The 22996-nt window shown below is 40.3% G+C and overlaps 1 protein-coding gene across 1 annotated transcript; it reads right to left on the bottom strand.

Annotated features, from left to right (window-relative positions):
- Positions 1-215: 215 nt before the first annotated feature.
- LOC127655359 (conserved oligomeric Golgi complex subunit 3-like) lies at positions 216-22348 on the bottom strand. The gene is given in 24 exon segments (XM_052143125.1): positions 216-3515; positions 5815-5913; positions 6025-6152; positions 7558-7633; positions 7818-7952; positions 8077-8165; positions 8262-8382; positions 10457-10546; positions 10701-10807; positions 10894-10996; positions 11748-11908; positions 14314-14453; positions 14593-14684; positions 15090-15216; positions 16660-16703; positions 16802-16882; positions 16959-16985; positions 16987-17085; positions 18115-18207; positions 18301-18375; positions 19941-20106; positions 20361-20422; positions 20559-20705; positions 22096-22348. Coding segments are annotated over 24 exon segments (2463 nt in total). The 5' UTR covers positions 22270-22348; the 3' UTR covers positions 216-3488.
- Between the last annotated feature and the right edge of the window lie 648 nt (positions 22349-22996).

The raw sequence follows: 22996 nt of genomic DNA, 5'->3' as shown, positions 1-22996 counted from the left end.
CCCCCATCTGACATATTTTTCTGGCCTTGAAATAGCATGTCAGCTTGTTCATTCAGTTATAGGACTGGACTTACTCCAAACTCAAGGTCGGCTCATACAAGTATAGTAACCTTATCTTAAAGGTGACATTTTTAATTTGTACAATGTTTAAAAACGTTCTCCTATCCCACTTTAATATGCAGCAACAGCTAGAATTAATAAATAGAAATAGTCGATTAACATTTACATATTCATCTTTAATGCTTGATCAATTTAAAGCATCCTTGGTGAATAAAACAATCATTTTATTTCAATCATTTCATAATGATTCCAAACTTTTGATACGTCACAGTGTATCTGATTGAATGAATACTTTCTTCAGACTGGACCGAGTAAACCTTGAACAAACTCATCTAATAAACTGCTGTTGTGCTACACCGCTGGTTATTAAAGCTTGTTACAGAAAAAGCGACACTATTTTGTTAACACTGGAGCTAATGCCACGTTAAGGAAAAATGTAATTAAATACTTTAAGTCAGTAAATCAATCTGCAGCACTCGATGTGGATTTGCAGTTGTTTCTCCTCCATGCATGAAAATACAGACTGATTTTAAGGCTGTCCACTTCACAGATCACAGGTGCTATCAGCTTCAGATGTGCCCGAGGATCGGCCTAATGCAATGCAACAGCAGACCGCAGAGCGCAGGTGATGCATCGACAGCTGCGACATCAGCGACCTGAAGCAGGTGAACGAGTGAACTCAACACAGCTGCTGCATTTAAACACAGCAGAGACACAACAGTATGTGACAACAACCTCTGTTAACAAACACTACCGTCACAAACCAGAATAATCACTTATATCTAAATACCAGTGCAGGGCAGCAAGACAACTAGATAAATAACCAGATAGACAGATAGAAAGACAGACAGACTAACATATAGACAGGCAGGCAAATAGAAAGATAGGCCGACAGACAAACAGACGGACTAACAGATAGACAGACAGACAGACAGACAGACAGACAGACAGACAGACAGAGGGATTGACAAATATAAAGATATAAGGACAGACAGATAGATAGAGACAGACAGACAGACATAAAGACAGATAGAGGGAGAGACAGATATAAAGATGGATAGAAGACAGACAGATAGATAGACAGACAGACAGGCAGACATATAGTGATGACAGATAGATAGAGACAGACAGACAGAAATATGGTGATGACAGACAGAGAGACAGACATATAGATAGGTAAATTAATGGACAGAAAATTAATGATGATAGACAGACAGAAAAACAGATAGACAGGCCAACAGACAGACAGACAGACAGATAAACAGATGGACTAACAGACAGACAGATAGCAAGACAGACGGATGGACAGATAGACAGATATAGGCACAGACAAGCAGACATAAAGATGGATAGACAGACAGACAGACATACATATAGTGATGACAGACAGACATATAGATAGATAAATTGATGGACAGAAAATGAATGATGATGGGCAGACAGATAAACAAATAGACAGGCCAACAGACAGACAGACAGATAAATAGACAGACAGACAGATAAATAGATAGATAAACAGACAGAGACATACATACAGACAGACAAATAGACAGACAGATGGATAGACAGAGAGACAGAGGGATAGACAGATAGAGGGATAGACAAACAGATAGACAAATAGACAGATAAACAGATAGATAGACAGATGGATAGACAGACAGATGGATAGACAGATAGAGGGATAGACAAACAGATAGACAAATAGACAGATAAACAGATAGATAGACAGATGGATAGACAGACAGAGGGATAGACAGATAGAGGGATAGACAAACAGATAGACAAATAGACAGATAAACAGATAGATAGACAGATGGATAGACAGACAGATGGATAGACAGATAGAGGGATAGACAGACAGACAGAGAGATAGACAGATCGACAAATAGAAAGACAGAGGGATAGACAGACAGATATAAAGATGGATAGACAGACAGATAGACAGAGAAACAAACAGAGACAGACAGACATACATAGAGATAGATAACAGAGAGACGGTGATGGTAGACAGACAGGTAGATAGATAAACAGTTAAACAAATAGACAGACCAACAAATAAACAGACAGATAAAGACAGACAGACAGAAGGATAAACAGATAGAAAGACAGATATAAAGATAGACAGACAAACAGATAGAGAGACAGATCATATGAACAATAATAATCTTGATTCTTGAGTTGAACGTCAATTTAGTTGAAAATATTCTGGAGTGAATTCACACGAGCACAAACACATGCTGATGAAACGAGTGAAAACAGAATATTCATGGTTTATAAGCCATTTGCTCTCCAAACTGAATTATTACTCACACAAGTCATCATCGGCTATTTTATTGCGATGAAATGGCAGAACCCAAGGCATCCGGAACAGCGTTCTTAAGTTATTTCTGAAGTCGCTCTTTAGCGCTGAGGCTGAAGGTCAGACAGATGAGCTGCTGTTGAAGATAGAGGAAATGCCATTCCAATAACGCCGGAGAAAATTACGATTTATATCGGCCCTAAAAGCACCATTCAAAAAAATAACCAGATAGAAATCAAAAGAGCTCATTTCTAGAAAAGCTTTTGGAAAGATTTTAATCAATGTTTAATACCTTACGACTGCACCGAATCTTATTTCCAACTTGTGAAGGTCCAGAAGTTTAGGAGTAAATAAACCTTCAGCTCTTTAGTTCAGATCAGTACATGATTTACATCACATTCACACCAAACAGCACAAAACATGTCATTCATGGCAAAAAGGAAGTGAACTATATATGAAATAGTACTTATTACTCTCACCAAAACCCATAAAAGTAGTCAGTATGACTTTAAGTTGTTGCTCGGTCACGTGACACACAAGAACCAATCGCGTTTGCCATGACTTTTGCATCTGCTGTGGACTCAAATAAGATTTGGCAGATTTTCAGTGAATAAACACTTACATTTGGGAAAACAGCACATATGGACAGTCGTAGTCACTATGAACACTTGTATGGAAAAGAGCTGCCTGAATATTCCTCAATTCTCCTGTAAGGTTCCACAGAATGAAAAACAGAATATGGGTTTGGAACAACTTGAGGGTGAGACAATAATAACAAAATGTAATGCTTATTTGTAATAAATATGTTTTATGCACATCTAGTTTCCTTCACCAATAAATGCACTTCCTCTCTATTCATGTCTATATTTATTCTCTGAACCACAGCGCCACCAAGTGGACAATATTCGTCTCTGCAAAATAAAAGTGTGACCATCAAGCAACAGCAACAGAGCCGCCTTTAAAGAGCGTTCAGGCTTGGAATGGGGAGCACACGGTCTCTGGCGGAAAAACCTCAAAGACTTGTTTATCTCCGAAACCTGTCTGGACCGTTCAGGACGAGACCCTCACGAAGGGTTCTGGTCTCCTCTCTCAGTGTTGCCGTGGTCAGAGGATGAGTGTCCAGCGCACTTCACTTCATCGAGAGCAGCAGATTTATCTGGACAGAGACCAAAAACACATTTCATTGGATCTGTTCTCTCATCCATGAGTCCTGGAAGCTGATTGGTCAATATAGCATGATCTCTTGTAGCTTGTTGTTTAACTAAATAATGAGAGTTACAGTGTTTAATGAATGAATGCACCTGTAATGTAACTAGTAACACAAAACTAACACTGAATAGATGTCCAGCACATATTAATCTGGCTAAATGGTAAATGTCTGGCTAATTTCTACACACGTGTCGATGACATGACGCTCATTTTTGTTCTTAGCCCATATCTATTAAATTATATGCAACTACGTTAAAAATACAATTCACAAAAAACGATGTCTTGAATGCACTTGTACTATATTGAACGAGTTTTACATTTCAGTGTTCACAGGTGTTTGGATGTTTTCTGGGGCTTAAAGAAGTCAAAAATGTCATATGTTGTAACAACATACAGACAGCTATCAGCGCTGGGTATATTACTTCTGAATTGTAATCTGGTACTGATTACAAATTACATACTTTTTTGGAACGGCCAATTCCCAATCTGCTCTGAGTCCTCGTGGTGGCGTAGTGACTCGCCTCAATCCGGGTGGTGGAGGACGAATCTCAGTTGCCTCCGCGTCCGAGACCGTCAATCCGCGCATCTTATCATGTGGCTTGTTGAGCGCGTTACCGTGGAGACGTAGCACGCGTGGAGGCTTCACGCTGTTCTCCGCGGCATCCGCGCACAACTCACCACACGCCCCACCGAGAGCGAGAACCACATTCTAGTGACCACGAGGAGGTTACCCCATGTGACTCTACCCTCCCTAGCAACCGGGCCAATTTGGTTGCTAAGGAGACCTGACTGGAGTCACTCAGCACACCCTGGATTCAAACTCACGACTCCAGCGTGTGATAGTCAGTGTTAATACTCGCTGAGATACGCAGACCACCCGAAAAAACATTTTTAAGGTAATCTAAACCGATTACGTTTGGATTACTTCTGATTTTATATTTGCTTTTTTGATGTCACATGCAATTAAGTAGAATAAACCAACTTTACGGATCAAAATTATTTTTTGTGCACGTTTTTTAATGTAAAAATTAAAAAGGCACTAAAAAAATTCTTGCTCCAGTTTTTTTTTTTTTTTATCATATATTTTGAATTTGTAAGAAATGCACATTTGTTCAGGTCAAATGGAGCAACTCTAATGGTGCGTTCACATACGACGCAAAGGATAGTTTCGCCTCGCATTGCTCACGCGAGTTTCACTGCTGGATTATGAATGCGTGTTTAAACTTGCGTTCGAGCGAGTAACGTGAACCCGCGAGTATTCCCGCTTCCCTTCCGGAAAAGGACAGGAGGCGGGGCTTCTGGGACTTGGTTCATAGTAAAGCTCAAACAATAGCTGGAATCAAGTATACGCGCATATTTTCAGAACGTACCAAGTAGTCCAACTTCCTCCAAGCGACGTCTTTATTCGTGCGGTCTCTGTACATGTATGCCGTTGTGCCACACCACACACCGCTACAACAATATTTTCATCCATTTTTCCAGATTTCTTTTGCTACTATGTCAGTTCGTCAGTGACATCCGGACAATCTCAATGCTGATAGACTTTCGCGACAACGCGTCACGCGAATTTTTCTGATTTTATACGCGAATGAAGTGATTTTGCGTTTTCGAGTCGCACCATTTGCTTCATTAGAAACGTTCGCTTCGCGTTGTATGTGAACGCACCACTTTTAAAAACTTTTGCATGTTAACATTAGTAAATGCAGTATAAACGGGTTCGGTACAAGTTAAGCTCAACTGAAATTATTTGTGACATGATATTGATTACCAAAACAACAATGATTCCGACTCGTCCCCCCTTTTCTTTCTAAAAGCACAAATGTGTGTCCAGTGAGACACTTACAATGGAAGTCAATGGGGGTCAATTTTTGGAGGGTTTAAAGTCAGAAATGTGATGCTTATCATATTATAAAGGCACTTACATTCATTCTCTGTTAAAACTTGTGTATTATTTGAGCTGCGATGTTTAAATCATCGTTTTAGGGTTTGCGGCATTAAATCGTCATGGCAACAAAGTTGTAAGATTGTAACTTCATACAGAAAACGTAAGCAAGTGATTTTGTCACGTTAAAATCAAGCTAACACACATATTACGTATGTTTTATGGCTATACTTTTGAAACAGTGGATATATTACTGTTTACAGATTAAATCTAGATTTAACAAATAGAACATTATTGTGTGTTACATAATTACTCGCACCGCCCTACATGAAGTACACAGCAGTAATAATGCGCAGAACTGCACCTGCTCCATGGATGGGCATGCAATGATCTGCAGATCCTCTCCGCTGTACTCTTCCTGCAGTAACGCGTGCAGTCGCTGGAACACCTGCTGAATATTGTTCTGAAACAAGATGCATCTGATCAGATTCACTGCAGTCATCATATCCCGCGGCATAAAGCGCACGCATGTCGTATTATGTGCTATTAAACCCCAGATTCGATTGATACTCACCCTGACCGGCTTGAATAGAATGAACTCCGTGTCTTTATTGGCCAGATATAAAGACATGCTTTGTAACGTACCGGGGAGCTTGTTTTTCATTATTCGATATGTAGCCATCACAAGGTCATTTATTTTGGCTAAAAAAGAAACAGCGAGTACACCATTAGCTAGGGTGTAGAAACTTAAAAACAACACACACGGTCATGCATCTTTATTATGCAAATTAATTTCTGCCTTATGTAAACAATATGATCTAATCGGTTGAATCTCAAGACATACATCATCTGGTTAAAAACTACTTTTGTTTTGTTCTCAATCATGTCGACTGTATCTGAGACACATTCTGTGTTGATGCATCTAAGCAATCAAAAGTTCCAACATTACAAATATAATTGATCATAGTGTCCAAAAACATCTCCAAACAAATAAATGATAATAATTGTACATAAGAACTAATTACACATGCAAACACAACAATGACTAAAGGTTTGCATAGCATGCAGACATGATTTTACTCATGAGATTTCACAGAATGAGTTTCATTCTGTGTCATTTGAGTCATCATTGAGTCTGTGTCATGTATTTGGCGCCATCTCCTGGTGGTCATATGTAACATTGTGCTTCATGTGGATTATCTAATGATCTATACATCTGATTATCTTGTGTGTGGACTCGATTGAAAGATAATCACCTCCTCTAAATAATGATATGTGATATTTATTGTTCCGTTTATGTTTCGTGAAGTTATAAGTGAAAACACGACACATAAGCAACACCAACATAAATGTCAAAGACATATATTTTTACTAGCTATATTTTTATCTGTGAGTAAAACAAATAGGCTGGTTGTATTTGACTCTTTAAGAGCTTTCCAACAACATATGACACATGAATATTTGATGAGTTTCAAAATTCTGTGCAATTTTGTTTTTATAAATTATCAAAATGGACACTTCTGTATTCTGCAAATCTCAAAGCACTTGTTCAGTTTTGGTCATAATATCCACATGCATTGTAAAGTAGATCTTCTAATCTTTGAAACGAAACCTATTATGTGTTGGTCAAGACTGTAGTTATTAATATTATGAAGATTTTTTGTTCTCGAGAGCCCATCCCAGCTTAAAGGGTTAAAAACTATCCGCCAATTATTTGGTCATCGGGGCTTTCCCCATCTTAGTTATTGGTATGGGCAAAATCCACCAGTAAACAAATACTGCTATTAAAATAATATACTGTATATGACAATTTGAAAGAACTGTAATGAAAATAATCTCATAACGCAGAAAATGATCCCTACTAACATGTTCCTTATGATTTAGGGGTGAAATGTGCCATTGGCATGGTCACTCAAACATTGCTCTTCACGTGTGTTAATATCAAGTTATATTTAAATGAGAAATAAGCTGTTAACAACAGTGACGTTCTCTTTATAGCATCATAAAAGTGTGCTAAATTTGAACCGGATCATTTACTTCAATCAAACAGAGAATTAGAGTTAATTACAAGATAATTAAAAGTTGAAACATGTCCTTGTTGACTCACCCGGCTGTGCCCACGGCTGCTGAGAGAGACTGTATGTCGGTCCTCCTTGAACAGCCATTGTTTTTAGAGCTCCTACCTGTTATTACATAAAGATACCAACCATGACTGCTCGAGGTCAGAGTGTGTCCCAATACCCAAACCTTCCACTGACATCTAGTGCCACTAAGCTGAACATACAGAAGCAAATCTATTTTCACTTGCATCAACCATCCGGATTGACTTGTTTGCCAATGCACAATGTTCCCTTCTGTGATTTTCACCTTGGTGAGGAATTCTTCCAGATTGCCCACAAACATGTTGGTCTGCTGATGTATGAACTCCTCACAGCTGGACTTTAGATACCGATCCACGTCCTTCTTTGAGTCGATGTAGTGCTCTTTTATCTCAGGTGTGCCCTGGTGTGAGAATCAGCACATTATGGATCATTCAAATGCAAGATATAAATCATAAATCAGGGTTCGAGACATGGGTGAGACTTTGAAGAGAAGGAAAGACCCACTTAATCAGATGAACAGTTACCTCTAGTAAAAACTCCAGGATTGCATTGTGACTGTTCAGCCGGAAGAATTTGGGCACAGCCATCGGGTTGAACATTTTTAACGCGGCGTCTGAGAAGACAGCAACAAAAAAGAAATGTTGTTCTGCCATCTGGTGTTGCTTCAGTGATATTACACACAGATCATCAACAAAGAGGCACCCAATACCTCTGGTCTTCTTCAAATCCAGAAAAATCTCTTTAATGGCGAAGTCGGCGTGAAACGGCGCGATCTGTTCCCTCATGATGAGCAGATGTTTGATGAGGAAGAGCTGCGTGTCGATCGGAGTCTGTAGACACAACACAAACATCTGTTTTAAACATTAAGAGAGTTTTTGTACAGGTTTCCTCTCCTTGGCTCAGTTAGCTTTAGCAGCTGTCGCCATATAATCAGAGCAGCTTTTGTTATTTTCTAATGTCCAGTCAGTGTGTCCAGATGAATTTTAGGGAAATGATATAAAAATACACATGGTATTTTCCAATTTTACAAATGCTTAAATAAATCTTAAGAAGTGCATACTGTGGATTATATGTGTCTGCCCTCATTCCAATACTGTATCTGAATGCTGTTCTGTGATGCGGGTTGGCACTGTTTTGGCAGCACGAGGGGGACCTACACAATATTAGGCAGTTGGTTTTAATGTTGTGGCTGATTGGTATATATAGTTGAAGTCAGAAGTTTACATACACTTAGGTTGAAGACATTAAAACTCATTTTTTAACCACTCCACATAATTCATCTTAGCAAACTATAGTTTTGGCGAGTCATTTAGGACTTCTAATTTGTGCATGACATGAGAATTGTTTACGACTTTTAATTGACTATATCACAATGTTAACTGTGCCTTTATGCAGCTTGAAAAATTCCAGAAAATTATGTCAAGCCTTTAGCAATTAGGCAATTAGCTTCTGATAGGAGGTGTACCTGTGCATGTATTTTAAGTCTTTCAAACTCAGTCCCTGTTTGCTTGACATCATGGGAAAATCAAAAGAAATCAGCCAAGACCTCAGAAAAAATATTGTCAACCTCCACAAGTCTGGTTCATTCTTGTGAACAATTTCCAAATGCCTGAAGGTGCCACGTTCATCTGTACAAACAACAGTATGCGAGTATAAACATCATGTGACCACACAGTCGTCATACCACTCAGGAATGAGACATATTCGGTCTCCTAGAGATGAATGTAGTTTGGTGCTAAAGTGCAAATCAATCCCAGAACAACAGCAAAGGACCTTGTGAAGATGCTGGAGGAAACAGGTGGACGAGTATCTAGATCCACAGCAAAATGAGCCCTATATCGACATCACCTGAAAGGCTCAACAAGGAAAAAGCCGCTGCTCCAAAACCACCATATAAAAAGCCAGAATACAGTATACAAGTGCACATGAGGACAAAGATCTGACTTTCTGGAGAAATGTGCTCTGGTCTGATGACACACTATTGAACTGTTTGGTCATAATGACCATCATTATGTTTGGAGGAAAAAGGGTGAGGCTTGTAATTGAAGCATGGGAGTGGCAGGATCATGTTGTGGGGGTGCTTTGCTGCAGGAGGGACTGGTGCACTTCACTAAATAGATGATGACAAATCTCAAGACATCAGACAGGAAGTTAAAGCTCGGTCATAAAAGGGTCTTCCAAATGGACAATGACCCCAAGCATACCTCCAAAGTTGTGGAAAATGGCTTAAGGACAAAAAAGTCAAGGTATCGGAGCGGGCATCACAGAGCCTGGACTGTGGTCCGATAGATAATATGTGGACAGAACTGAAGAACAGTATGTGCGAGCATGGAGGTCTACAACCCGGACTCCGTTACACCAGTTCTGTCTGGAGGAATGGGACAAAATTCCAGCAACTGATTGTGAGAAGCTTGTAGAAGGATCCCCAAAACATTTGACCCAAGTTAAACAATTTAAAGGCTAAACATGTGCTACCAAATACTAACCAAGTGTATGTAAACTTCTGACCCACTGGGAATGTGATGAAAGAAATAAAAGCTGAAATAAATCATACTCTCTACTATTATTCTGACGTTTCACATTCTTAAAATAAAGTAGTGATCAGAACTGACCTAAAACAGGGAATGTTTTCTACAATTAAATTAGTTTAAATGTGTTTGGCTAAGGTATATGTAAACTTATGACTTCAACTGTTCCGCAGAAGAAAGAAATTCATACAAGATGGCATAAGGGTGAGTAAATAATGACAGAAATACACTTTCTGGGTGAACTTTTAATTTAACAGTTTAGTTATAGAAAAATAGCAGATCACATCACACCACTTTGACAGAATCAACTTCTTGTAAGTGATAATGTCACTATACTTGTGCTTGTATACAGTATGGGTGTACAGAAGGCTTTTACCTTGTTCTTTTGAATGACATCTGAGGCTTTGAGAAGTGACAGGATGCAGGCAGAGAGCGCTTCTTGTGACAGACCCTGAAACACTGCCCTCTACAGGACAAAGACATTGCTCAGACTAACAATGCATTTTATAAATACAGTGCTAATAGAAATATACAGTCTGGTGGTCTTTTTGCATTCATCATTTGGAAAATTGTCAATTGTGAACAGGCAGGAAACAGCGGCGTTGTGCTGTAACACTCACGTCTATACAGCGGTAGAGTTTGGACAAGCACACTAGCGTGCGTCTGACAGTTGGGTACCACATGCCGTGCAGATCCGCTGGAGAAACGCTGCTCTGTAATCGAGGATCTACAGGGATAAAAACACACAGACAATGTGTGACGCTGCGGCTCAGTACAAGAGAGTGTATATAGAGTGCAGGAAATCACAAACACCTGGGCTGATTTTTTTATTGTCCGATTCTTCCAGCTGCACGTCAGAGAAAGAGCTGTTGGACGTCAACTTCATCTGCTCCTCTTTCAGACTCTGAGCGATTTTCTACAACAAATGAAACGGCTTCAGTCAGATGATACTATTCAAACATATTAAACATGTTACAATTAATATACATACTTATAACAATCCTGTTTCAGTTGTCGCTCAAAACAAACGCCACAGCGTTCACTTTTCTGTACAATTAACCTACAAATAGCTGATTTATAATCGTTTCTGCATGCAAAGCTGTTATGGAGAGGTTTGTGAGCCCTTATGATCCTGAGGGCTGTGTTGTCTGGATACTCACGAGCCCCCGGCTGAGCGCCGCTACGTTGGAGTTTAGCCCAGTGGACGAGAGGGTCGCCTCCCTACCCCTACGGGTTGTGGGGTGGAAAACTCTGACTGCTGTCTGTGCATATGCACCGAACAGCAGTTCAGAGTATTCGGCCTTCTTGGAGACCCTGAATGGAGTCCTGAATAGGGCCCCAGTAGGTGACTCCATAGTGAGTCCACCCGAGAAGTTTGGGGCCCCCTGCTGGAGCAGCTGCCCCCGTGACCTGACTTCGGATAAGCGGTTGAAGATGGATGGATAATATTTTTTTTGTTTGTTTTCCTGTGTTTATGAGAATGTAATTCCTGTTCTGTTTGCTCTATTTCCCTGCAAAAAGTCTTATTTATTTCCACTACATGAGTGACTTGTGTAACCAGGGACTTTTATTTTTTTGAATCATAAACATATTAAACGCTCCTGGCCCCGCCCACAGACCCGTTATGGGGTCTGCAGAGTTGAAGGGGTTAATAAATATTTGCTCACCTCCATCATCACCAGTTTGTCGGGGTAGGCAAGGTCTCCCGGTGCAGGGTTGTATCCAGTGATGTCAGTCTGGATGTATATGTGTGTTCGGTACACCAATCGCTCCTGAACATCCTCCAACATCTGCTTCACAGCTGCATCAAACGCAGCCAGCTGCAGCGCTGCAACAGAAAACAAATATACGTATTAAAATTCTGAAGTCTTTCGGTGTTCCTCATTGCATCTTCAAGATGTTTGTTCTTTATAACTTAGTGCGACCCTGTGTCCACATGCGTGGATGTTGTATTTTGGCTTTGCTATATGCAAAGCATAATTGAAATGAATAAAAACCATCTGAATACTGTTCACAAGACTCTAGACGGTCATTTAAGGGTCAAACTTCTGCCGCATCGAGTCACGTGACACAACAGCATGCCGTCGATTTCCGTGAAGTGGTCCGAAGGACGCAGCGCCAATAAATGTGCCTCTGGTAAGAAATCTCTTCAAGTTTTTTCATTGAAATCTGTTTGGTTGTAAAGAGGAGAGTCTCTAGTTTCATTTGATATGCTGCTTAAAAAAATATGTAAATATTTCACAAGTCAGTGCGCTGATAAACATGATGTCCACATATGTGGATTTGGGGACAATATTCCCTCAAAAGTTGATTTTTTGTTAATGTGAGTTATTTTAAATAACTTTCAACATGGACACATCTGTGGGTCATTTCACATAATTTTAATATACATTTTGTTATATTTTATTTTATATTGTTATCACTGACATTCATTAACATTAGTAACATAGAAAATCAATACATGCATCCAAAAGCTGAAAAATGTGTCTTTCAGAGGCTTTATATGGAGTTAGGATGAAAATAAGGTGCATTTCAAACTGTTCTGAGACCAGTGCAGACAGACAGCACACTAGAGGTTAAGTCATGCACTAAATAGGGAGCAAGGGAGCATCCTATAGCTCTCCTATAACTGTTCTGAGAACAGTGCAGACAGACAGCACACTGGAGGTTAAGTCATTCACTAAATAGGGAGCAAGGGAGCATCCTATAGCTCTCCTATAACTGTTCTGAGACCAGTGCAGACAGACAGCACACTGGAGGTTAAGTCATTCACTAAATAGGGAGCAAGGGAGCATCCTATAGCTCTCCTATAATTGTTCTGAGACCAGTGCAGATAGACAGCACACTGGAGGTTAAGTCATTCACTAAATAGGGAGCAAGGGAGCATCCTATAGCTCTCCTATAACTGTTCTGAAACCAGTGCAGATAGACAGCACACTGGAGGTTAAGTCATTCACTAAATAGGGAGCAAGGGAGCATCCTATAGCTCTCCTATAACTGTTCTGAGACCAGTGCAGACAGACAGCACACTGGAGGTTAAGTCATTCACTAAATAGGGAGCAAGGGAGCATCCTATAACTCTCCTATAACTGTTCTGAGACCAGTGCAGACAGACAGCACACTGGAGGTTAAGTCATTCACTAAATAGGGAGCAAGGGAGCATCCTATAGCTCTCCTATAACTGTTCTGAGACCAGTGCAGACAGACAGCACACTAGAGGTTAAGTCATGCACTAAATAGGGAGCAAGGGAGCATCCTATAGCTCTCCTATAACTGTTCTGAGAACAGTGCAGACAGACAGCACACTGGAGGTTAAGTCATTCACTAAATAGGGAGCAAGGGAGCATCCTATAGCTCTCCTATAACTGTTCTGAGACCAGTGCAGACAGACAGCACACTGGAGGTTAAGTCATTCACTAAATAGGGAGCAAGGGAGCATCCTATAGCTCTCCTATAATTGTTCTGAGACCAGTGCAGATAGACAGCACACTGGAGGTTAAGTCATTCACTAAATAGGGAGCAAGGGAGCATCCTATAGCTCTCCTATAACTGTTCTGAGACCAGTGCAGACAGACAGCACACTGGAGGTTAAGTCATTCACTAAATAGGGAGCAAGGGAGCATCCTATAACTCTCCTATAACTGTTCTGAGACCAGTGCAGACAGACAGCACACTGGAGGTTAAGTCATTCACTAAATAGGGAGCAAGGGAGCATCCTATAACTCTCCTATAACTGTTCTGAGACCAGTGCAGACAGACAGCACACTGGAGGTTAAGTCATTCACTAAATAGGGAGCAAGGGAGCATCCTATAGCTCTCCTATAACTGTTCTGAGACCAGTGCAGACAGACAGCACACTGGAGGTTAAGTCATTCACTAAATAGGGAGCAAGGGAGCATCCTATAGCTCTCTAAGCAGTTAAGTGTGTTCACTCCAAAAATCTGATCAAAAGTTCAGTTTTAAGCTGCAGATGATGTTTGGATCTCTCAACATGTTTGACACACATGAGACAATGGCAATGACTTTCTATAGCTTAGTGTTAATTAAAAATTTCCAATATAGTCTCACTGTCCACATTTGTGGATATACATTTTTAGGAACACTATTTGCACCAGGAAAAAAAGGCTAGACTAGTTAAAAATCATAAAGGGAAACGGAAAATGCACACAGCAATCACCCTCGGGTCTCGGGAGGTTAAGGGTGGATCATTCCGGTCTTAAGAGGGTTCAGTACCGTTGTTTTGAACGTGATCTTCCAGCATCTCGTTCTTCAGGATTCCACAGAGTTCAGAGAGCGTCTCCAGATGAACGACATGGATGATCAGTGGTCTCAGAACGTCGTACAGTGACAAACACAGTTTCTCCAGGAGCTCGCTGCGACAGAGACAGCAGAGCAACATCGAACCTGTTTCTAACCGTAATAAGTATTATAAATGTAATAAATAAACACATGAAAAGCAAACAGATTCAGTGTGATTGTATCAGCTTATGGAGACGTGTTTGTGGTACTCACTCCAGTTTAGATGTGGGTTTGGAGAAGAACTCACTGAACAGCTGATGCTCATCTTGACAAACATGGACCATGAACGAACAGCCACTGCGCACCTGTTACAAGAACTTCAAACTTTAGCTGAACATTATAATAAAACACATTAAGTGTGAGGTGTTACACTGAAGGGTTGTGACATTTGAGGTCCTCTAACAGTGCTAGTCATAATTAAGCTTTTATGACCCTCTCTCTGAACATTAGGAGACAGGCCATTTTTTTGCTGCTGTACCTTTAAGACTTTCACGTTAACGCCCTTGTTACATGTGAATGAACAACGGCTCTTCACGAGCTGCGGGTCTGCTGTCAAGTATATCGTTTATAACTGGGCTAAAGCTGCATTACATTGTGACAGATTCATAAACTATCTGTGCTGAAATGTGCAGCTCAAACTGTTCAGATCACACTGAAACGATCATGGATGGAAGAGCGTGATCAGGGATGGAAGAGCGTGATCGGCTCACCAATGCGCAGTGATCCTTGTTGTTCTGGCTGGTGAGATCTGTGATGGTGGAGTTTATACTGGGACTGAGCAGAACTTCTCTCTGGTCCAGATAACACTGGTGAATCTCATCCAACAACTGCTGATACCTACAAGAGATGCATGAAAGGGATAGTTCACTCAAAAATAATTTACTGACCCCCATGTTGTTCCAAACCCATATGACTTGCTTTCTTATGCAGAACACAAACGAAGATATTCTGATGGAGATATGATGCGTTTATATTCAAACAATGCAAGTCAATGGGGTCCAATGCATTCAAGCTTCAAAAAGCAAATAAAGGGAGCATAAAGGTAATCCATATGACTCGAGTGGTTTCATCCATGTCTTCTGAAGAGATACGATCTGTTCTGTGTGAGAAACAGAACTGAAATTGTAACTTTTTCACTATAAATTTTAGCGCGATCATGATTTCAAGCTTGATTACACTTCCTTATGCTGGACGCCAAGATTTATAGTGAAACAAATATATCGGTTTTACCGATTAATCAGTGCCACTAGTTGTGATTGACAATTGGTTATCGTCACGTAGGGATTTGCTGCATCTATATCTTTTACCACTGACAATATTCACATCCCCGAGTGATTGTTAATCATTAATGTTTTTTTCTCCCCAATGTGGAACGCCCAATTCCCAATGTGCTCCAAGTCCTCGTGGTGGCGTAGTGACTCGCCTCAATCCGGGTGGTGGAGGACGAATCTCAGTTGCCTCTGCGTCTGAGACTGTCAATCCGCGCATCCTATCATGTGGCTTGTTGAGCGCGTTACCATGGAGACGTAGCACGTGTGGAGGCTTCACGAAATTCTCTGCGGCATCCACACACAACTCACCACACGCCCCACCGAGAGCGAGAACCACATTATAGTGACCACGAGGAGGTTACCCCATGTGACTCTACCCTCCCTAGCAACCGGGCCAATTTGGTTGCTAATGATACCTGACTGAATGGCAGAATTGGGGGTCTGGGTATCTCAGCGAGTATTGACGCTGACTATCACACCTGGAGTCGTGAGTTTGAATCCAGGACGTGCTGAGTGACTCCAGTCAGGTCTCCTTAGCAACCAAATTGGGCCGGTTGCTAGGGAGGGTAGAGTCACATGGGGTAACCTCTTCGTGGTGGTGATTAGTGGTTCTCTCAATGGGGCGTGTGGTGAGTTGTGTGTGGATCATGGAGAGTAGCATGAGCCTCCACATGCTGCGAGTCTCCGCGGTGTCGTGCACAACGAGTCACGTGATCAAGATGCGCGGATTGATGGTCTCAGAAGCGGAGGCAACTGAGACTCGTCCTTCACCACCCGAATTGAGGCGAATAACTGTGCCACCACGAGGACCTACTAAGTAGCGGGAATTGGGCGCGTGCCACAGTGAACAAGCTTTTCTCAAAAAGTCAAATGGGTTTGAGAAAACCGACTTTTGAGTGTTGGATGTGATTATCCGGCAAAGCTAACATGTGAAACTAAAACTCATTACGTCACAGTTTGCATTTGAAGTGTCGATATAAAAAGAGAAATCTAAACATGAATCACTCACTCAGGAATCTTTTCAGATCGCTGTTCAACTTGCTCAATCAGCCGCTGAAACATAAAAGATTAATTGAAAAACAACTTTAATTAATTGCATGTAAAACCAGTAAAGAGAGCTGCTGTCAAATGAGTTAGTGCACAACACTTACTCGAACTTTAGGTGCTGCTGCTCTGAACTTCACATAGTACAGCGTGAAAGCGTTATCTGCGTTCGGGACACCCATCGGGTCCTAAGCGGATGATATACAATAAATGAAGAACACGTATTATTCAAATCGCTGCAATCTAATAATGTGCGAGACTTACTCGTTTAGTGAGCTGTCCGGTGAGCGTGCTGCATCGTGTTCACAGTGTGAATCTTGATTAGATGCATCACTTTGGACAGACACTGCTTGAATTTGGTGAGACAGATGGGGTAGTCTTTGAAATTGGGCTGGAAGAAAACATAATTAAGAATGAGGATATTTGATCAACTTATTAGACACAACAGCATCAGGAAGTGACATCACGACATCAGAAAGCCTGTTCAAGTGAACACATGTTAAAGTGTAAAGAGTGTGTCCCACATTTGAAGAAAATATATATTTATATATTCGTCGAATATCTCGACCTTCGGAGTTGTCTAGAACTTGACGTTGGAAAGCTGAGACATTTCATCATCAATAGTTGAGAACATGATTTGTTTATCATGCTTTTTCTACCGGACTGCATATTTTTTAGACATAATGCATTATTTACCCAAACAAGCTCACAGACAAGTAAACAATGGCTCATTTTAAAGAAAACAACCTCAGGTAAGAGTTGATATAGAGTTTGTGGCTGTTTGGGGCTTACAGAAGCAGTGATAAGAGCAGATATGAGACGTTTGTCTTTATTATTTCACAGAGATCATATTTCACTTTGTGAGTCTTTTGACAAACATTCAAACTGTGGTGTTATAACAACAAAATAAACTATGTAGTCACATTCCTGATAATGACAGCTTTCATTTGATATATGACATGTCTATTTATGTGGTATATGAAAACACTTTCATATTTATAATTCTACATCATTACCAAAAGGTGGCGCTCTTTTGCGACACGGAGTCTTTCAGGTCTTATGTTGTTATTTTAAAGTAACATAAATGCAAAAGTGATGAGGTTCTGTGAAAGGTCAGATTCTGAGCTTGACTATGCCTGATTTGATGATCCAGGGACTTTTATTTTGTAACCGTGAGAGGTTAAAATGATTTGCTATATTGGTGCATATAAATGATTAGATGAATAAAGTTCTTCCTTGTGTTCTTTTAGTGAAATATGGAAAACAAGCCTTGATTATTTTTCATTTATTGCATTAAACAATTTAATTCTACTTGGCTTTTTGGTTTGGTTAATAATAGTTCATCTGAATATCCAGAGCAATATATCAGAATATTGCAAAAACATCAAAAATAAAAAGCTTTGATGTGACTTTTGCTTACATGTGATGAAACGTATTCTATGCATTCATCTAGTCTGGAGAGCACTGGTATAAATCCCTCGCTGTTCACTGATAATGTTGGCGAGTTCAGTTTCTGCAAAAAGGGATAAACAGACAGACAATTGATTATTGAACGGATTACATCACTCGTGGGAAACACATCTTGGAAACCGTAGCACAAAATTACCGTATTTATGTTTTCTAGTTCGTTAAAATATGAAAGTTTCTCTTGAATGCTCTCAGCTAGATCCACCAGCTCCGACTGTTGACAGAGAAAGACAGAAATTAAATGTAAATGCTGTTCATTTCAATAATTCTTCAAACTGAAACGACTCTGAAACCCCTTAAACTCTGGAGAATGTTTGGGCTGCCGTATGCAATTTTTTTTACACTCAAATTTAAAAGCTCAACTTTCACACATACAGTGGACTAAATGCAAAGTAATTAATCACATTTTTTAGAGAACCCCCCAAATAATAAAAAAAAAAAACACTCAAATTTTTTCATATTGTAAGCACTTATAATCTTATGACAAACTTTAAAAAAAAAATGTATATTAAAATTTTTGTTGTTGTTGTCCTAATTTTGTAAACATGTAATTCTGGTTCTGTTCACTCTACCTCACTTTGAAAAGTCTCATTTTATTCCACTAGATGGCAGAAAGCACTAGATAAATATTTTTTTCTGTGGTGGTGGCGTAGTTGGCTAAAGCACATAACTGGTACTCAGAAGGTTGCTGGTTCGATCCCCACAGGCACCACCATTGTGTCCTTGAGTAAGGCACTTAACTCCAGGTTGCTCCGGGGGGATTGTCCCTGTAATAAGTGCACTGTATAATACATTGGTAATCAGAAGGTTGCTGGTTTGATCCCCACAGTCACCACCATTGTGTCCTTGAGTAAGACACTTAACTCCAGGTTGCTCCGGGGGGATTGTCCCTGTAATAAGTGCACTGTAAGTCACTTTGGATAAAAGCATCTGCCAAATGCATAAATGGAAATGTCACATTCCATCACAGTACACAGATGTGAACTGTAGGTGGCGCTCTAACGCATTTTAGCCCTCACAGATGTGCTCGTCCATAGACATTCAATCTAATGTTCAGTTCAAGCACCACCTTCATTATCTCATTGAATATCTCGGCCTCTGAGTGGACTACAAGTATTTAACATATTTAGCTATTTGGTCCTTACAGAAGCTGTTATCGGAGCATAAAAGAGATGTTTGTATTAGATGACTTACAGAAATCATATTTCACTTTGTGATTCTTGTGCAACAACATAAACTATACAATCATGTTCCTGAGAATGAGAGCTTTCATTAGATATGTGACTTGTGCATTTATGTGCTATGTAAAGGACTTTTATTTTATAAACGTATTTATACCCCCAATACCTCTAGGGGGCGCTCATTTTCAAAGTGAATATTTTGAGGCCTTATTTTGTTATTTTAAGTAACATAGATGCAGAAGCGATGTTATCTCTGAAAAGTTCAGATTCTGAGCTTTCAAACGAGACCTCGGATGCCTGACATATGCATATGGAAACGTTAATGTCTTAAGCGTAAATCTTTTTCGCGATAAGCTCAACAATGTGTTCATAGGGGTTGGAAAACGAAGCCTCATGAATCTCCCCCGACTGCATTGGAAGAATCACAAAAGTTTAAATCATCTATACTCCCAAGGACGCTGCTCCATTGAATGAAGCACCCACACACCTAACCGATACAATGTAAATTTGATGCACACCTAATAAAATCATTGTATGGATGAGCGGAAGGTCACAAACATTTGAGCTGTGTGAGTGAGGTCAAAGGTCCCACACAGACCTGCTCCTTCAGCAGCTGTTCGCAGGCTTCGTGGAGCGTTCCTGTTTTCGTGGATACAAAGAGATATTGTTTCTGTAGAGAGTCCAAGTGCTGCAGAGCCGTGTTGACATCAGTCAGAATGGCGTCACACTGCTCCCGATAGCGGTTCAGCACATCTCGAGACTTCCTGTGGCGCAAAACACAAAACGCTTTCAGTAATTAGTCGCACTAGGAATGGATATTTGCACTAGTAAAATGTTTAGCCTGTGGAGCAAACACATACTTTTCTCCTATTTTCTGTATTATAGAGCACTGCAGGCCAACTGAGTAAATGATGAATAAATGATATTTAATTCTAGAAAAAGCACCACAAATAGCAAACACCACTGATAAATATGACTATCAATATATCCATCAATCCACACAGAGATAAACACACACCTGTATTTCACAACTTCATCTTGATCCATCTGAGTCTGGAGCTTTGAGAACCAGGAAAAGAACTGCCACACAGATGATGATGTCATTAGTCACATGATGCTCCAATGAAACAACAACATAAAACTTGAGAGACTCTGAGAAAGTTTTAATTCCAGAGTCCAGCTGTCAATGTTTCCCTTTCAATCTGTGATGTCACACCTGTTGAGCCGTCTCTATTCTTTCGTTCTCCAAATCCAGCATTTGAAATCCCTGCAGAAGAACCCCCTCTGTGGACGCTGGCAGAGTTGTAGTGAAAGAGGAGCGCAGGGAACGAGACGTCAGACTGCAGATGTCTTCAATAGGGAGCTGAAGACACATTTACACAGCAGAAAGTAAAAAAAAAAAGAATACTGTGGAACACAAAAGGAGAAACGACAGGTTTAGCTCCAAAATGGACCTAAAAGCATCATAAAAAGCAACAAATAGCTCCTTTTGTCTTCCACGGAAAAAGTAACAGCATCCTCGTGGTGGTGCTTTTACTCGCCTCAATCCGGGTGGCGGAGGACGAGCCTCAGTTACCTCCGCTTCTGAGACTATCAATCGGCGCATCTTATAACGTGACTCATTGTGCATGACACCGCGGAGACTCACAGCATGTGGAGGCTCATGCTACTCTCCACGATCCACACACAACTCACCACACGCCCCATTGAGAGAACCACTAATCACCACCACGAGGAGGTTACCCCATGTGACTCTACCCTCCCTAGCAACCGGCCCAATTTGGTTGCTTAGGAGACCTGACTGGAGTCACTCAGCACGCCCTGGATTCAAACTCACGACTCCAGGTGTGATAGTCAGCGTCAATACTCGCTGAGATACCCAGACCCCCTGTCTTTTTTATTTTAGTTTTTTCGATCATGTTGGCTGTGTTTTTGTATTTTGGTTTTGATATTTCAACCTCAGTTCCTATAATACATCTATAATACATCTATAACACACTGTGTACATAAAATAGTTACAATCGGGAAACTTCAGGACACAAATTGAAACCTGTTAAAACTGCAATATTTGATTCCAGTGCCATTAAAGCATAAAATCATGAATTATATGATATTGTCCTTTCATTCTGGAGCCCTGACTTCAAAAATAGAACTTGTTAATATTTTCCAGCAGATGGCGCCATTTTTCTCATGTTTATCTTGTGGAGCAAATATAAGCTTTTCTGTATTATAGAGCACTGCAGGACAACTGAATACATGATGCAGATAAAATTATGTGTGTGTGTATGTGTGTATTGAGAAACAATTTCTAGATGCATTATAGGAACTGAGGTTGAAATATCAAAATTCCCCCATATATGCACACCTTTGGCGAAATGTATGCCGATGGCATTAACACAACCATCATGATCGAACAAACTACAATGAAAAAGACAAAAATGTCCCGAAGATCGCACAAGGGTGAAGACATATATGATGGGGACATACAATTATGTATTAAATAGTAGAAACGTCCTGTTCTGTTTCTGATGGCTGTTTAAGGAGATGTTATAAGTGAATGGTGACTGAAGCTGTCAGACCCGTAGCATTCTGCTAAACATCTCCTGTTGTGTTCAACGGGAGAAAGAAAGGCATAATAGATTGGAACGAGTAAATTGTAACAGAATTGTAACTTTTGAGTGAACTACTCATTTGCATATTTGACAACTACGTGGCGTTGCCCACTGACGTCACCTGACTACAGCTTCACTTACTTCAGCTGGAATCGGAGTCACCTCAGCGGCGCCGCGCATCTCAAGAATCGAGTCCGTCTGTCTGTCGGTTAACGGCGCCATTGGATCAGCTCGCTGGTCCCAGTGAGACAGTTTCTCTCTAGTTTCCTTCTCAGGGTGATCTGAGTGAGGCAGATCTGTGAAAGACGCCATCATGACCAACAACACTCGACGTCATCAGAACGGACGCTTCTTCCTGGTTGGGCGGAGTCAAGACGGAGGTAACCAATCAGCGTCAAGTAGAGTCAGGTAATTTATATTTGTTCACAACACACACGTTTCAAAGCTGTTTTACAGAAAATCATGCATTTAAAAAATAAATTAAAAAGTCTTAGAAAGATAACTGTGTAGTTTGATTAAATATATGATTGTACATTGTGTATAAAATTAACTTATTAAATAATAATTGTATTATTGCCACAGTGAGCAAGCTGAAGGTGACTGTGGCAAGGAACACAAAACTCCATCAGATGTTGTTTAATGGAGAAAAATAACCTTGGGAGAAACCAGACTCACTGTGGGGGCCAGTTCCCCTCTGACTAACATCATGAATATAATGGCAATATTAGTTATTTGTGTGTTGTACAAGTCAATTAGTAAAATTAGTAAACCAAGTGAGTGTTAGAGGCCAGTGTTTAAACTAAAATATATTGTATTTAACAGTAAGATTAATGACTTAAGTTTTAGACAAATAAAAAATGAGCAAACTTAAGCCTCCTCCACTCAGTCTCTCCACATTTTTCTTTGCAAATTATAAAAGCATTGTGCAAATAAAAACTGTGCAAATGTAAACTCTCTTTAAGATGTTACGCAGTCATGTAAGATGTCAGTATAGAGGTCTCAGATCTGAGAACAGTATGTTTTAAAGACACACATGAGTGTT

Source organism: Xyrauchen texanus, chromosome 14 (genome assembly GCF_025860055.1).
Source record: "Xyrauchen texanus isolate HMW12.3.18 chromosome 14, RBS_HiC_50CHRs, whole genome shotgun sequence".
In the NCBI taxonomy this organism is placed as follows: domain Eukaryota; kingdom Metazoa; phylum Chordata; class Actinopteri; order Cypriniformes; family Catostomidae; genus Xyrauchen; species Xyrauchen texanus.
This window is presented reverse-complemented; position numbering and strand designations above follow the sequence as displayed.